Genomic DNA, 15,282 nt, shown 5'->3' on the forward strand with positions numbered 1-15,282 from the left:
ATAATAATTAATATCAGTCTGTGATTCAGATATTTTTAGGCCAGCAGAGAAGGCCTTGCAGGCCCTGACGGCCCGCCACTGATATGTAGTAACCCACTAAAATTTATTAGTATTATATTCATTTATTTTTGCTGATCTATGACTGTAAATGAAAAACATACAATAAAAATAATATTTTAAAAAATCCTCAATTGGTCATTTTCTTAAAAAAAAAAAGAAAGAAAAACTGACTTTATCAAGTCTAAATAAACCAATAATGATTCTGATTACCATACGTGGCTCCATACATGTTTATTTTGCTTCATTTCTATGTAACAAATCATTTCAGATACTCGTCTTAATGTCTTTCGTCCCTCTCAGGCTGATCGTGCGAAGTGGAAACAGTTCTCTGTCGGCTCCCCTCTTTGACTCGGATCTGGACGACGTTCCGGAGCGTGGGCTGCTGAGTGAGAGCTCCACTCTGTACCTGGAGCTCACAGCTGATTCCTCTTCCATCCCTCTGCTGCTGGCGCTGCGATATGAGGGTGAGCGGCAGCCTCTGTCCTTTAGCCTCTCATGAGGTCTTTTCTCGTCTCAGCAGAAAAACAGAGAGTGAAGCAGAGCGGCACCTCTATCTAACCTCATTACTGCATCGCGAGTCAGGGGGGTTCTGCTTTGAAAAATCCAGAATTTAAGCTTCTATTACTGATGGTTTAGATTATTTTTTAATTTTTTAGACTGGAAAATGTAGCATTTGTTTTCTAAAATGAAGGATTTTTGACTTCCTGCCCACAATTACTTTTTTTCTCTCTTTCTTCATAGCTTTCGACGATGAACACTGCTGGGAGCCATTCATGCCTAATGGAAATTTTACCAGCAGTGACATTAGCTACCAGCTGGGCACCACCGTCTCCTTCAGCTGCTCTCCAGGCTTCATCATGGACCAAGGTTCAGGAACCATTGAATGCGTGGACCCCAACAATCCCCACTGGAACGACAGCGAACCCGTGTGCAAAGGTAAGGTTTAAGATAAGTCATTCCACTGAGTTTAAGAGGTTCTCCTCATCTTAAACTGAAAAACTGAAAACATGAGGGAGCTTGTGACCGATAACTTTGAATTGGGGATCACAGGTTTTAATCAGGAATTACACTGACATAAGATCCTTTAAAGCTGCGTCCTCCTCCTGTAGTTATTTTAGAAGGTAAATGATGGGGTGTCAGCAGATTGAGGTTTTTTAAACAAAATTAGTCTCATTCCTTTTTCTAAAGAGGTCCAATGAACCCTTGTTCTCCAGTAACCCCCTTTGCTTTTATTTATACTCAGTTCTCTTAAAGGATTTTTGCTCCACAGCTCTGTGTGGAGGGGAGCTGACCGAACCCTCAGGAACCATCCTGTCCCCTGATTGGCCCCAGAGTTACTCCAAGGGGCTGGACTGCGTGTGGCAGATTCATGGGAATGAGGAGAAACACATCGAACTGGACATCAGGACGTGAGCACTACTTTGATTTTCACTTCCGTCAGTTTGGTTTGAATTAAATTGTTCTGTTGAGATGCATTATTTGGCAAGATGATGCCATTTTTAATGAATGAAAGATGTTGCAGAATGTGCCAAATTATTTGATGAAAGAAGGTTTTTAAATCACCTCACTTTTTTATTTTTAATAAAAATCCTGCTAGAATAAAAAATGACCTTAGTAGACTCTGTTTTGTCTTTCAAAAAAAAAAAAAATCTGACCAAAACATCATTGGAAAGACCAGAACAGGGGTGTGCACAAGGGGTCCATATGTAGCCCATTTAACTGTTTAATCTGGCATACCAAACTACAATAAATTATATCAATAATCCTAGTGATTTCATCTCTTTATTTCTGGTGTCTCCTCATGCAAAATAGAAACTGTACTTTGTCTAAGTTCTGAAAGTTATTCTGCATTCATGTAGGATTTTTTTCTTTTTTTTTAGATTTGTTGTTTTTCTGAAGTTCATGTGTAATTTCATAGTTTGACGGCCATTTTTCCAATCATTCCAACAGCACATGAACGCAGCTTTTTTTGTTTTCTCTGAGGGACATCATCCAGTTGGGTCAGCTGGCACTAAAATGATAAAAAAGTAACAGTTTTGAAAGGAATAAAAACTCCAAAATGTTCTGTTTTAAAATATATTATTTTTGTAATCAAAATTAGCATGCCTTTGTCTAAATTGAGGTGGATTACCAAAAAGCGCCACACATCTACTCCTGGTCAGCCCTTCTGTTAAATGTTAGAATCCTTTGTGACCCACAAATCAAATAGTTTGCCCACCTCGGACTAGAATGTCCTTATTAAAGCGCATCGGGTTTAAGCAGAGAATCTCAAATGGGTCCAAAGACGTTAATGAAAAACAAAAGTCTCATCCAGAAGAATACAAATTAATTCTCAGAAGCATTTACGTATAAATACTGTTTATAAAAATTACTATTTGGGAAGTTTTTAAAAAACATTCTTCTTGCTAAATCTGCATCTTCAGTCGTCCTTTTCACCTTTTGATCGTCTTGATCCAAACTGTGTGGCATCTTTTATCATCCTCTATATTAATCACAATTACTTATTTTTCCACAAATGATTCTTTGATCACGCTGCACAGTTCTTACTATCAGCTCATTTTGGTCCAAAATGTCATTAACTAAAACTTAGCATTACAAGTTAAACATAAAAAAGAGCCCCTAAGAAGATTTAGTTTCATGGCAGTAACTGGAAGTGCAAGCAATTTTACTTTTAAATAAATAAAAAGCAATCTTATCCTGATAGAAGGGCGTGAGAATAAAAATCTCCCAGAATTCAAAGAGGGAACAATTTCTAAGAATTACTTAAAAACTGCAATTCAAATGTTCACATCTATCAAGCAATGTTATTAATTAGTGTCTTCTGCTCTTTTCATAAAAGACTAGAAGACACTAATAAATGTGATTGAATGAAGTTGAAATGAATCATCACAGACATGAACCAGACAGAGAGATACATAATTTACTTTTCTTTGTCTGCTACTTTTACATTTTTCTTTAAACATATTTTAGCATATTTTGAATTGTTTTTTTCTCAAATTCTTAGTCAATTGCCATTAATTAATGAAAGATTATTTTTACGTTGTGCAATAGCTCCACATATGTTTTACTGATGTAAGGTTACATCGTCTTGTGGTTCACATGATCTGTTGCTCTTGTCAAGATAATTTATGATATATAAGATGTTTATTCTACATGTTAGAATAGATCTCCAATAAAAACCCCATCTGTCTTCCTCTTGCTTAGTTTGAACATCAGCCAGAATGACGTCCTGACAGTCTTTGATGGGCGGGACCTCATTTCTCGTGCGATTGGCCAGTATCAGGGATCCAAAGAGCGTTTCCAGGTTGTTTCTACTGGCTCTGAGGTCACCATCCAGTTCCAGAGCGACCCGGAGGACGCCGGTTCTATTCTGAATCGGGGGTTCTTCATTCAGTATCGTGGTAAACTCTCAGCTACGGCCAAAATAGATCTCTTTAAACAACAGACTTTCATTTGTCCTGCTGGTACGAGGAGCCTGGTTTCACCGCCCTACGCCCTGTCTGTTCTCCGCAGAGGTGGAGCCTAACGACACTTGCCCCGCCCTCCCCGAAATTGCGTTTGGCTGGATCAGCTCGTCCCACTCCTTCCCCGTGAGGGGCAGCGTGCTGACCTATCAGTGCCAACCGGGGTACGACATCAGTGGCTCGGACATCATCACCTGCCAGTGGGACCTGTCCTGGAGCAGCAGCCCCCCCACCTGTGTCAAAGGTGGGACAGTCCTGCTGAAGCAGCAGGAGGGAAAACACTGGGACTTTTTACAACAGAATAGAATAGAATAGAATAGAATAGAATAGAATCGAATAGAATCGAATCTTTTTTTAATTCCAAAGAAAATTCAAAAGTGGCCAGCTGCTTGCAATCATAACCAGGAAAATACAATTTAAAAAATCTGTTTATTAAAGTACAATAAAACCATAACATATTCAAGAGTTAAAATTTAATGAAGTTTTCTTCTGATGCTCAGTTGGATTTCCTCTGTGGAGATGCGTTTTCTCCTTCTCTATTGCTGTCTTGTGCTCATATAGATGCTGTTTTTCTTAACCAGATACATTTTTTTTAAAAAGTTGCAAATCACGTTTTTGTTTTTTCTTTTTTTCTTTTTTGGAAAGTTCAACGTGCAGAATCTTTATTTGCTGTTTTTTAGGTAAAAACAAAAAATATATATTCTAAAATGATGAAACAGTTTAGAATTCACCAATTTAGTACATAAAGTGTCACAAATACAAAGTTCTCATTGGGTCAAGTGTAGATTTTGCTACAGTTTTATTATATAAATGGCTGGTTTAAATCTCTGTTCCTTGCAACCCCGAATGACAGAAATGAATGTTCATGATCCTGAAGAAAAACGGAGCGTATGGACAGTGAAATATGTTTGTCTGCATCTGTGAAAGCTGCAGTGTGAAGAAGTGTTTGTATCTATTTGCACTTCACTTCAGAGTATAGCTGTCATCCAAAAGCTTCACAAAATGTGTCATCTTTGAAGCACAATTTGTATTCTAGCACTTATATATCACCCCAAAAATACCTATTTTACTTGCTAGACTTGTCTTATCCCGGCCGGATCCCTACTGATGAATTTTCTGGCTTTTAAAAGAGCAATCTGAGCTTGGATTATCAGTTTATTGTTGGTCTTGAAATCATTTTTAATTTTCTCTTCACAGTTATGGAGTTTAAAAGTTTTGAATTCAAAATATCAAGGTTTTTTTTTTTTTTTTTTTACAAATGGTCGAGTTAAAATTGCATTTCAAGAAGAGATATTAGTTTGTAATGAGTCTTGTATGAAGAATGTCATTAATGCTCTTGTCCCTCTCCACAGTCCCGCAGTGTCTTGACCCAGGAGAGGTGGTGAACGGAGCGCGCTCTGTGCGCCCTGAAGCTGGTTTTGTTGTCGGAACGGTCGTGCGCTTCTCTTGTAACCAAGGTTACCAGCTGGAAGGTCCCAGCCAGATCTCGTGTCATGGACGAGACACGGGGACCCCCAAATGGAGTGACCGCAGCCCCAAGTGTGTCTGTAAGGCCCCCAATTTTTTTTGGAAACCCTTTTCTTTTATAAATCCAACTTTTTTTCACATTTAAGACTTTTTTTTGTCCTCAGTGAAATATGATCCATGCCCAAACCCCGGAGTCCCCGACAACGGCTATCAGACTCTGTACAAACACAACTACCAGGCTGGAGAAACTCTGCGCTTCTTCTGTTACGAGGGCTACAAACTGATTGGGGAAGTTATCATCACATGTGTTCCCGGCCATCCTTCTCAGTGGAACAACCCTCCACCCTTCTGCAAGGGTAAGCAAGATGATTTAACACGGAGCTCAAGTGATTTACTGTCATTTTGGAATATTAACACGATCAATAGCATGAAAGTGTTAAATCACATGTCAAAGTCAAGGCCCGCGGGCCATATCCGGCCCTCCAAATCATTTTATTTATTGTTATTAGCAACAACATTAGTGCAACATTAGTGCAACATTAGCCCAATGTATCTAACTTTTATAATTTTGACAAAATATATTTTTATGGACTGCGACAGACTGGCGACCTGTCCAGGGTGAACCCCGCCTTCGCCCATCAGTAGCCGGGATAGGCTCCGGCACCCCCGCGACCCCGAAAGGGAAGAAGCGGTCTGGAAGATGAATGAATGAATATTTTTATGGAGAGGAAAATATTAAAAATGATTTAAGGTTTAAGTTAATTTCTTCTGGAATAATATTCCTGCATTTTTATTTTTGAGAATTATTTTAAAAAGTTACGGTTTTAGAAATTGGCATTATGCTAGCTTTTTAAACTATTTTGGCATTTATTAAGACTTATTTTGGCTATTTTGGAGTTGAGCTAATATTTCAGCTACATGCTAGCTGTTTGGCTAATTTTGCTTTTTTTTTTTAGTTTTCTAGGCTATTTTGGAGTTAAGCTAATATATCAGCGTCATGCTAGCTGTTTGGCTAATTTAGCCTTTTTTCATTTTTTAAACTATTTTAGTTTAGCTATTTTCCAGCTACATGCTAGCTGTTTTTGGTAACCTAAGTTAAAAAATGTAAAACCAGCTAAGTTAACCATTGTATGATTAAAAATAAAAAATAAAATAGCATTTAGTATTCCAATAATGAAGATGTTTTGCTTTGTACAGTGGCCTATGAGGAGCTTTTGGATGAACACAAGTCAGATGGTAACATATTCAATATTAGCATATTTTTGCTTTTCCAAAGATTTTCCAAAGATTCTCCATAAACTTAACTTTCTGGCTCCTTTGCAGTGTCCCGGTCTTTCGAGATGTCCCCGCAGATGCTGAGCGAAAACATCGCCTTGGCTATCATCGTGCCAATAATCCTGGTCATCCTCCTGATTGGAGGAATCTACATGTACTATTCAAAGTAGGTTTATCGAGTCTTTTTCAGGGTACTCGCTCAGATCCCAGCTGCATCACTTCTTTTTATGTATTTAATTTTTGTCTTTGATAGCATTTGCAGACTAGAATGGAAGCCACTCTTCTGGAAGTCTCTCTCCCACACACACTCCTACAGTCCAATTACGGTTGAATCCGATTTCAACAACCCTCTGTATGAAGCCGGGGTGAGTAACACCGTCTGTTGTTAGGATTTTTAGTATACCTGCACTTCATTTTAGTCCCTTTAATGCTTAAAGCTGACGCTTGCCCTCCTTGTGTGTGTTAATTACAGGATACACGGGAGTACGAAGTGTCCATCTGAAAGAATGGTGAGGATGAAAAAAAGAAAAAACAACACCAGGGAGTAAATTGCTATGAAAAGATTTTTGTATTAAAAAAGGCCTCATTCCCCTTTAATTGTTTATTTTTTAATGTTATCTCATCTCTTTATATGTGGTTTAAAAGTCAGGAAAGTGCTTTATTTTGATGCATTAATCAGACGAAGAGACCTCGCAAATGTATATTTTGCTTGACGGTCAGGTTTTGTGTGGTTTATTAGGACCGGTGCCTTATGAAAAGGTAAAAAATCATGGTAACAAAAGGAAAAGCAAATACAGAGGAGGATAAGTTGAAGGTATTAATATGTTAAGTCTTTATGAGGCCAAAAATAAAAAAAAAGGCATGGCACTACTTTTATTTATTACAATTTACTGTCTCTACCACACAAAACATGATGAATGTTTCTGTTTATTTCTGGTGACTATAAGATAAGTGGCTTTTATTCAATTTTGCACAGTGTCACAGTTAAAATGTTGTTTTTAAATTGTGAAGAAAAAAAAAGAATTTTAAATATAATTTCCCCTTTTTCTTTATTTTTTCTCACTGTATGTAAAACAGTCACAGAAACTGAATGTAAATATTGGACTTAATATTGGTGGAGGTTGATATATATATATAATTCATCATAAATATATATGAGCCTCAAATATATATATATATACTGTATATATATATACTCTTAAAAATGGTGGCAGGAGGTTACTTTTTTCATTATATACAAATAATGAAAAGTCAGTGCCAAATTTAAAATGTTAAATAATTTAATGTCTCTAAGTGTTTCATCTGTTGTTAAAATAGTGTTTACAGACGCAGTGCTTAATTTATTCTCTGCCGTTATCATACGTCACACCACCAACTGCAAAAGACAAGGTGAGGACATGAATGTCATTGCGCTTCGAGCATGCACTGATTGTAAATTAAATTGCTTAATGCTCAACCTTTCCATCGTTATAGTTACAGGCGGCTTTCATTGTTATCAAATTTTGATGTTGTATGCACTATGTTGATGAAAAAAGAAAACCTCCAAAATCTGGTTGCTTGCTGTGATGCATTATGTATTTATTTATTAATTTAATTTATTTATTTATTTATAAATGATTGTTTCAACAGTGAATGTAGGGTTGTTCACTGTGCCAAATGAGGGGATCCTGGAGACTGTTGCTTTGTAGAAATTTTTCTTCTCTAAACCATTTGTAGCATTTCTTTGCTTCATATATAAATAGACTCTTGAAGGCAGTGAATCATTTGCTGAACTGGAAATAAAGTCTCTGTTGAATGGTGTAGTCTTTAGTGTCTTTATTCTCACGTTGTGTTGAAACTAGAATATATTACAATAATACATGTATGTATAGAAATATATAGATAAAAAAAAACCTACATATTTCCTTATGCCTGTTTTATATACAAACACACACACACACACATATATACTGTATATATATATATATATATATATATATATATATTGAAATAGGAAAATAATATTTTTCACTGCAATCTGGTTTACTTCATCGTCCTCATACTCTCGTTTTCCAGATTCCCAGACCATTGCATATTGTATTTATTTGCACATGGGTTTACTATAACCAGACAGTCTTTTAAAAAAGAAAATCTCCTAACGATTATAGCAATCATAAAGTAAATAAATAATTAAATAACACATTTTAAGACTTTTAAGTAACTTTACTGTTGTATAATATTCATTGTACAACTTTGCTGTTCTATTATTTCACACTAATTATAAATAAGTGTCCCATATTGTTTATTAGTGTCATATTGTGTTGGTTTAATAAAAAAACAAAACATAAATTTTAAAGCAAGATGGAAAATAAAGGAAAGATGAAAGTAGTTGAAGTTCCTCTTTTTGACCACTGGGGGCGGTAAAATGATTTCTCCAAGAATGCAGCACACACATCCAGCTGAATAAACTTACAACATTTCGGCCGCAGATGAGGTTATGACCGATTACATTTTACTGTTGTATCTGATTTAATAAAAGCTTTTCATTTTTGAAGTTTTGGTTTTTGATTCATTCGCTGTTCAACCCATTTTAAGATTATCTGACTGTGACAGTAAATAAAGCCCTTACGATGACCGTAGAAGAAGAAAGCGGCGGAAGAAGAATTACTGCTTTCATTTCCGAGTGACCTATTTAGCTTTTTATATTAGCACCAGTCAATAATTAATGTCTGAAACCATGGATTTAGCTACTACCTTGATTTTGATTCGAATATTTTGAAGGGTGAAACTAGGTTTTCCTTCAAATTCCTTAAGTGGACACTTATGTTTGCTTAAAGCTAATCAAAATATAAAAGTAGCTGCTTTGATTAGCTAACGTTACCGTTAAAATGACAAATCGGGCGATAACTGCGTTTTAAATTATAACTTGTGTGTGTTTGTTTGTCGTAGTCCACTCGCTCAGTCTTGCTACCATTTTGAAACCGCATATTTCCACTTTTTTTGGAATCTTACAACATTCTTGGATGTTCGGTGTGGTAAGTCTGTTATTGAAATGTGTTTATTCGTCGTTTCTTTTCAAACGCATATTTTATCTCAAGCTAGCAGCTGTCTGTGCCATTTTTGCAGTATTGTAGTGTCGCCTTTTAAATCTGTTTGGTTGTAACTTTCGTTTTGGTTGAACGACAAGATAATGCACCTGTGCTGTAATAGAAGGATGACTAATTTAGCTTAATAACATTGATTTTTTTTATTTAAATATGTGTTGCTCAGATGTAAAAATGGAAAAGTCTTTATTTGTTGTGTTTAAGGAGATGAAAGTAAGTCAAAAGTGCAAATCACGTAAATGGGTGTGGCTGCAGGGATAAGTTGATGTCATGTACATTTTTCCTAAAGACGTTACATTCTTTGGTGTAAAAAAAAATCTAATAAAAGTACATTTTAACAATAATGTTCATAGTTTTCCTTAAAATCCATTAATTTGTGCTTGTTTTGAAATATATTGATAGAGCTTGTTGATGTAAATTGTGGCAAATTACATCATAAGTGTTCCAGGCTGTCTGATAAGCAAACAATTGTCTTGAATTTACAGTTTTTTTTTAAGTGCATAACTTAAAAAGATTGAAATTGTTATTAAATCTGATGCAATTTGTTTTAAATTGGTTTGCTGGGCTGCTAAAGTGTTGCAAAATGACTGTAATTTCAGCTTACTTCTGTTCCAACCTCACCTTTTGTATTTGAAAATAGGAACCAGTTATTGCAAATCTCCCTGTGAGAAATATTTTTCAGGTGTGATCAAATGCGTGTCAGCTCTTGACCAGTTTAGGGAAGTGCAAATTTAACTTGCCCTACTTGCTGAAAAGTCTATTCTCAACCATGTTGCTGCCAGGGTTTGTGTTAAAGCATGCTGCATAATTTGCCAATGTGGCTGTTTAAATAGGCTGTGAAATAGGCATTAAATTCTAAGTAAATGTAAAATGGCCTGAAATAGTCTTAAATTTAACTTGTAGAGCCATGTAGGAATCCTTTGTTCAAAGATCAGATGGTTGCGAGGGATCTAACAATTTAATATTCACCGTTTCTAAATTGTTATCATCATGCTTTGACTGATAATGTCACCGGTGACATTCAATTGTCTAACCGTGTCTTCCTCATTACAGTCAGGTCACTTCACATCCCCATGTCTGCGGAGGCCTCAGTTGGCAGTAATGCCGCCGACTCTGCCAGTTCCGCCATCGCCACGCCTTCTTGCCACAACACGGATGAACACAGAAACCCAAGCCTGCTGGGGAGCAAGTATGTAAAGCTAAACGTGGGTGGAACGCTGCATTACACGACCGTCCAGACACTGAGCAAAGAGGACAGCCTGCTCCGACGCATATGCAATGGAGATACTGAGGCTACCATCGACTCCGAAGGTGAGTAGAAAGCAAACACATCTGCCTCAAGGTACCTGGATTGTTTGATGAGTGCACTTCAAGCTGCACATTTAGAATATTTGTTTAAAATGATTTTCAAATAACTAAAAATACTTTAGCTCTGTTTTGATTGAAATAGATTAACTCTTACAGCTACAAATAATTCCCTTAATAGGCTTGCGAGTTTAAAAATTTACAGCCATGTTAGATGAATCTTTAAAATGCAAAAAATGATAGTTATGTTTCTTATTTTAAATGTATTTTTCCAAATGTTTTATAGAGCTTTTATGTTTTTATTTAAGTTTGAGGCAATTCATAAAATGTTTAATATCATTTTAATGCAATTTTGTAATAATAGTTCACTTTACGCAGCCCCCACCTTAAATTTTTTTGAGTGGTCTTTTGTATACATTATATTTCTATCAAAGTCGCATTTCTTTTGTTTAAAACGATCAAAACTGGACTGCAACATTGAAGCAAGAAAACACAAAGTTCCTCAGTTTAAATGTTTTTTTTCCCCATAAAAATGTCTTTTTTGGATCCTTTAAACACTCTAAACTCTCTCATTAGTGGTGATGTGTTGCTACAAATGTTAAATTGCTAAACTGTTTAAACCTTTTCTTTTTTTGTTTCTTTTGTATTTGTGAAAAAGCTTGAGGGAGATTTACGGATCAGTTTTTGTCTTATATTCTTGCCTCAAGCACCTTCACTCTAGTGTGGGTTTACAGATGGCTTAGCATGCTTTGTTCTTTAACCAGATTTCAAAGAGCTCTGCAAAATGACTTTCTCAAACTGGCTTTACAGTTCATCTGTGCAGCTTCCAGAGGAACCTGAAAACGCTGATGTTTAAGAAAAATTAGATCCACAGTTTAAAAATAAAATCCCATTAATCAAAGCTTTCTGCTTCTCTAAAAAGTCATTTCACACCAAAATAGACAGAAAACACACACAAAAAAAATCTATAATGACAGAGACCTGTGCCGTGTTTTCCAGGTTGGGTGGTGTTGGATCGGTGTGGCCGGCATTTTGGTGTCGTCTTGAATTTTCTGAGAGATGGTGCCGTACCGCTGCCAGATGACTGCAGGGAACTGGACGAGGTCCTAAAGGAGGCCCAGTACTATCAGGTGCAGGGACTTGTTCAGCATTGCCTCAGTGCCATGCAGGTACGAAGACTTTAAACTTTAGATTTTCTTTCTGCAAAAGAAAATTAAAAATGTTTAATAGCAAAATGAGGCTTAAAGTTGGTTGTTTTCCTGTTTGAACTCAGAAAAAGAAAGATATTCTTGAAAGCGTGTGCCGCATCCCCATGATCACTTCAGCCAAAGAAGAGCAGAGGATGATCGCCTCATGTAAAAAGGTGAGTGAAAACTCATTCTGTTCAGGTCATTGTAGATATGTGCAATGTTTTTTTCTCTAATAACAGTGAAGAGTAAAATAATGTTGTATTTTTGATACCTTTTGCTTCATTACAAATGATTTTTCTGTCTGCAGAACGTTAATTCTTTTGTAACATAGAATTTTTTGTTTCGTCTACAGCCAGTAGTGAAGCTGCAGAATAACAGAGGAAACAACAAATATTCTTACACAAGGTAAAAATGCTAACAGTGCGTATGTATTTGATGAGAAGTGATTTATATTATTTAGGTATTTTAGTGTTTTAAAGCATCGTTTAAAGCTTCTGTCCCATAAATGAACTTGATTTGTGCTTGAGTAGAATAGCCTCCTAAACATTTTCTAATAATAATAGACATTTTTTTTAAACTTGTGAATTTGGGTCTATTTCAACTTTTTAATGACTCAACTAAAATAAATATAAAATGATTTAGTGAGTTATTTTAATGATTGCTTCCTTTCATAAATAAGATTTAAAGCTGCATTTCCATTGACCATGAAATTGGTCACATCAGTGTAGAAAAAAATTGGGTGTTTGGAGGAGTTGGTTTTTTGAGGTGTTGCCCCCTTTTTTTCTTAATTAAATAGTCATGTGACCAACAGTCGATGTCACGCGTAGCTGTGTGTTACCTTGGGCATTACACAGCGGATGCCACAAGGGGTCCCACAGCTTATCAAGAACTGTTGGATCCACAGTTCTGCTGTAAAATCCCCAACCACGATTTCCCACAATCCCTTCTTCCGTAGCCGCTCTCACTTAGCGTTCCGCTCCATGTCCTGAATAAGTCGCAGATGTCTCCTTTGATAGATGAGGATGATTGCCGTGGCAGATATTTGAATGTATCTGCCATGTTCTTGAATGACTTATTGCATGAGTTGGGTTTGTGTTTGTTTGTACAATTATGAGTTAATGGAATGAGTGAAATTGTAAAATGGTGTTTTTCAATATTTCTACACTTTCGATAAAGTTTTGAGTATGGAAATGTAGCTATCGCTATCTGATGTTCACATTTTTTTTTGTTATTTTTTTCCTTTTCTGTCTCTCGTTGTGTAACCAGCAATTCTGATGATAACCTGCTGAAGAACATTGAGCTGTTTGACAAACTGGTGCTCCGCTTTAACGGCCGCGTCCTGTTCGTCAAAGACGTGCTGGGGGACGAGATCTGCTGTTGGTCCTTCTACGGGGAAGGCCGCAAGATTGCAGAAGTGTGCTGCACCTCCATCGTCTACGCAACAGAGAAAAAGCAGACCAAAGTAAACGGCACACATAGTTAACATAAATGAGTTGTTGTGTTGGGCTCTATCCTGTCTTTTCATAGGCCAAGTTTGAAAGATAAACCCTAAACGAAAGGTGTTCTACTGTTTTATTTTGTAGGTTGAATTTCCTGAGGCTCGGATATTCGAAGAAACGCTCAACATCCTCATCTATGAGAATAACAGAAGAGCCGGGCCGGGGGGTTTGCACCTTTTAGATTCACGGGGCTCCGGTTCATCACTCGGAGCAGGACAGTCAGAAGAAGAAGGTGCAAGCGGCGGCGACAGACGAGTGAGGCGGATCCATGTCCGGCGGCACATAATGCATGACGAAAGGGGACACGGTCAGCAAACTGTATATAAGGACTGATGGAAGCCTGTTTAGTTGCTTTATATTTCACTTTTTTTTTTGGAACGCTTGCAGAATGAAAGGAATTGCCATGATAGTAATAACCGCTCGGTATTTACTCCTCAAGTGTTCAAACACACTTGAAAGGTCTCGGTGAATGACTGATTGCAGCAGAGGTTAGTGTCTGGAAATGTTTACAAGAAAAAACCTATCTATGTAAATACTTTGATTTTGAGGGGAAAAACTGTGACCGATCCTGTCATGCGTTTTATTAGGGACTTCTCATCTGTAACCGAGTGAGCGCCATAATCCAACTTAAACCCTGCTCATCTACTTTTATGAGGAAGTTCGTGGTCTGCACTGGGAGCCTCCTATGTCTTTCATTTGTAGGAAACGCCATCAGTTTATACAGGTTGTCAAATCTCTGATTTCTTTTGTGTTTAAAAATGAAGGTACTGGGGAGCAGATGGAGACAGAGGTTGATATGATCAAGTCTTGACTTGGTAACACTGGAAACAAAAGGTTTTTGTCCGACTTTCAATGAATGAGACTGTTGAGCAGCTCAGTTTTTTTCTTTATTTAAAATATTGCAGCTTCTGTTTCAAGATGTCTTATTAATTTATGAACCTAATTTATTGATATTTAACTTTTGTATTAAAGGCAATCTTTGTGTTAACTGGTGTTGAAATGAATTTCAGTTTTGGGATGATAAATGCACTCTTGAGCAAAGATCAGATTTTAAATTTACTCCTTTGGATTAATGAAGTGCAAACTTCCTCTATTGTTTAAGAATAACTGTGACGATTTATTTATGTTATTCTGAGCCATGGTCTGCCACTCTTGCTGTGTCTTTCACAAATTCAGAGAAATTATTTCCAGTTAGTTTAGTTAATGTTGACTGAATTTTCTTTTTTCCTCAGGGTGAGGAGGTACTTCATTTCAATTGTTTGCTGATGACTTATATGTAAGCTTAAGCACTCTAAATTGTGAAAAAGGAAAAAAACAGCATTGAAAGAGAGCAATACGTGTTGAGCTCTTTACCACACAATACTTTGAAATATGCACTAATGGTACTTCCGTCCCATAGCCATGAAAATGTTGAAAATAAAATGCTTTTGAAATCCACTTCTTTTTTGTCGTTGATATTCATACTGGTTTCTGTGGTCTAATTCAGATTTATTAAAGGAAATATGCATTTGATCTATTTTTTTTTCTGGCATGTGAAGCAAAACGTTTATTCAAGCATTACAAATAAAGAAATGAGGCAAAATATATGAAACACAATATATCAAACCAATTTAAACTATCAAGCCATATATGTATAACCTAAGCAGATACAGTTAAAAGAAGTAGCTGTCTTCTTGACATTGTAACTCCTATTTGTAACTAGAAAAATAGACACATTCATTAAATATGAATGTTGAATAGTTCTATTTGTTTCTTAATTTATTAAATATTTTAAAATCGACAAAAATGTGTATTTTTGTCTTAAATAATACAAGATTATTCCATGAATTAAATTTTCTGTTTAGTTTAATTTTTACAACGTTTTATATATATATATATATTATTTTTTGAACAACTACAGAACAAAACACGGCTTGAAATTATAGAAGAGTTTTTACAT

General features: G+C 36.3%; 2 protein-coding genes across 2 annotated transcripts in view; both read left to right on the top strand.

The window, feature by feature from the left end:
• Positions 1-8,068, top strand: part of sez6l2 (seizure related 6 homolog (mouse)-like 2) — a 19,301-nt gene extending 11,233 nt beyond the window's left edge. The window contains exons 9-19 of the mRNA XM_024272206.2: positions 361-524; positions 802-996; positions 1,331-1,469; positions 3,265-3,461; positions 3,574-3,768; positions 4,877-5,071; positions 5,156-5,347; positions 6,189-6,227; positions 6,315-6,432; positions 6,520-6,631; positions 6,739-8,068. Coding sequence (XP_024127974.1) covers positions 361-524; positions 802-996; positions 1,331-1,469; positions 3,265-3,461; positions 3,574-3,768; positions 4,877-5,071; positions 5,156-5,347; positions 6,189-6,227; positions 6,315-6,432; positions 6,520-6,631; positions 6,739-6,768 — 1,576 coding nt within the window. The 3' untranslated portion in view covers positions 6,769-8,068. The remainder of the gene's footprint in view (positions 1-360; positions 525-801; positions 997-1,330; positions 1,470-3,264; positions 3,462-3,573; positions 3,769-4,876; positions 5,072-5,155; positions 5,348-6,188; positions 6,228-6,314; positions 6,433-6,519; positions 6,632-6,738) is intronic.
• Positions 8,069-8,880: 812 nt separating this feature from the next.
• On the top strand, positions 8,881-14,780 carry kctd13 (potassium channel tetramerization domain containing 13). The gene is made up of 7 exons (XM_024272844.2): positions 8,881-9,280; positions 10,403-10,660; positions 11,654-11,823; positions 11,928-12,017; positions 12,197-12,249; positions 13,111-13,306; positions 13,428-14,780. The coding sequence occupies exons 2-7, from the start codon at positions 10,423-10,425 to the stop codon at positions 13,674-13,676; spliced, it is 996 nt and encodes a 331-aa protein (XP_024128612.1). The 5' UTR covers positions 8,881-9,280; positions 10,403-10,422; the 3' UTR covers positions 13,677-14,780.
• Positions 14,781-15,282: the final 502 nt, after the last annotated feature.

This window comes from Oryzias melastigma, linkage group LG8 (genome assembly GCF_002922805.2).
Source record: "Oryzias melastigma strain HK-1 linkage group LG8, ASM292280v2, whole genome shotgun sequence".
Classification (NCBI taxonomy): Eukaryota; Metazoa; Chordata; class Actinopteri; order Beloniformes; family Adrianichthyidae; genus Oryzias; species Oryzias melastigma.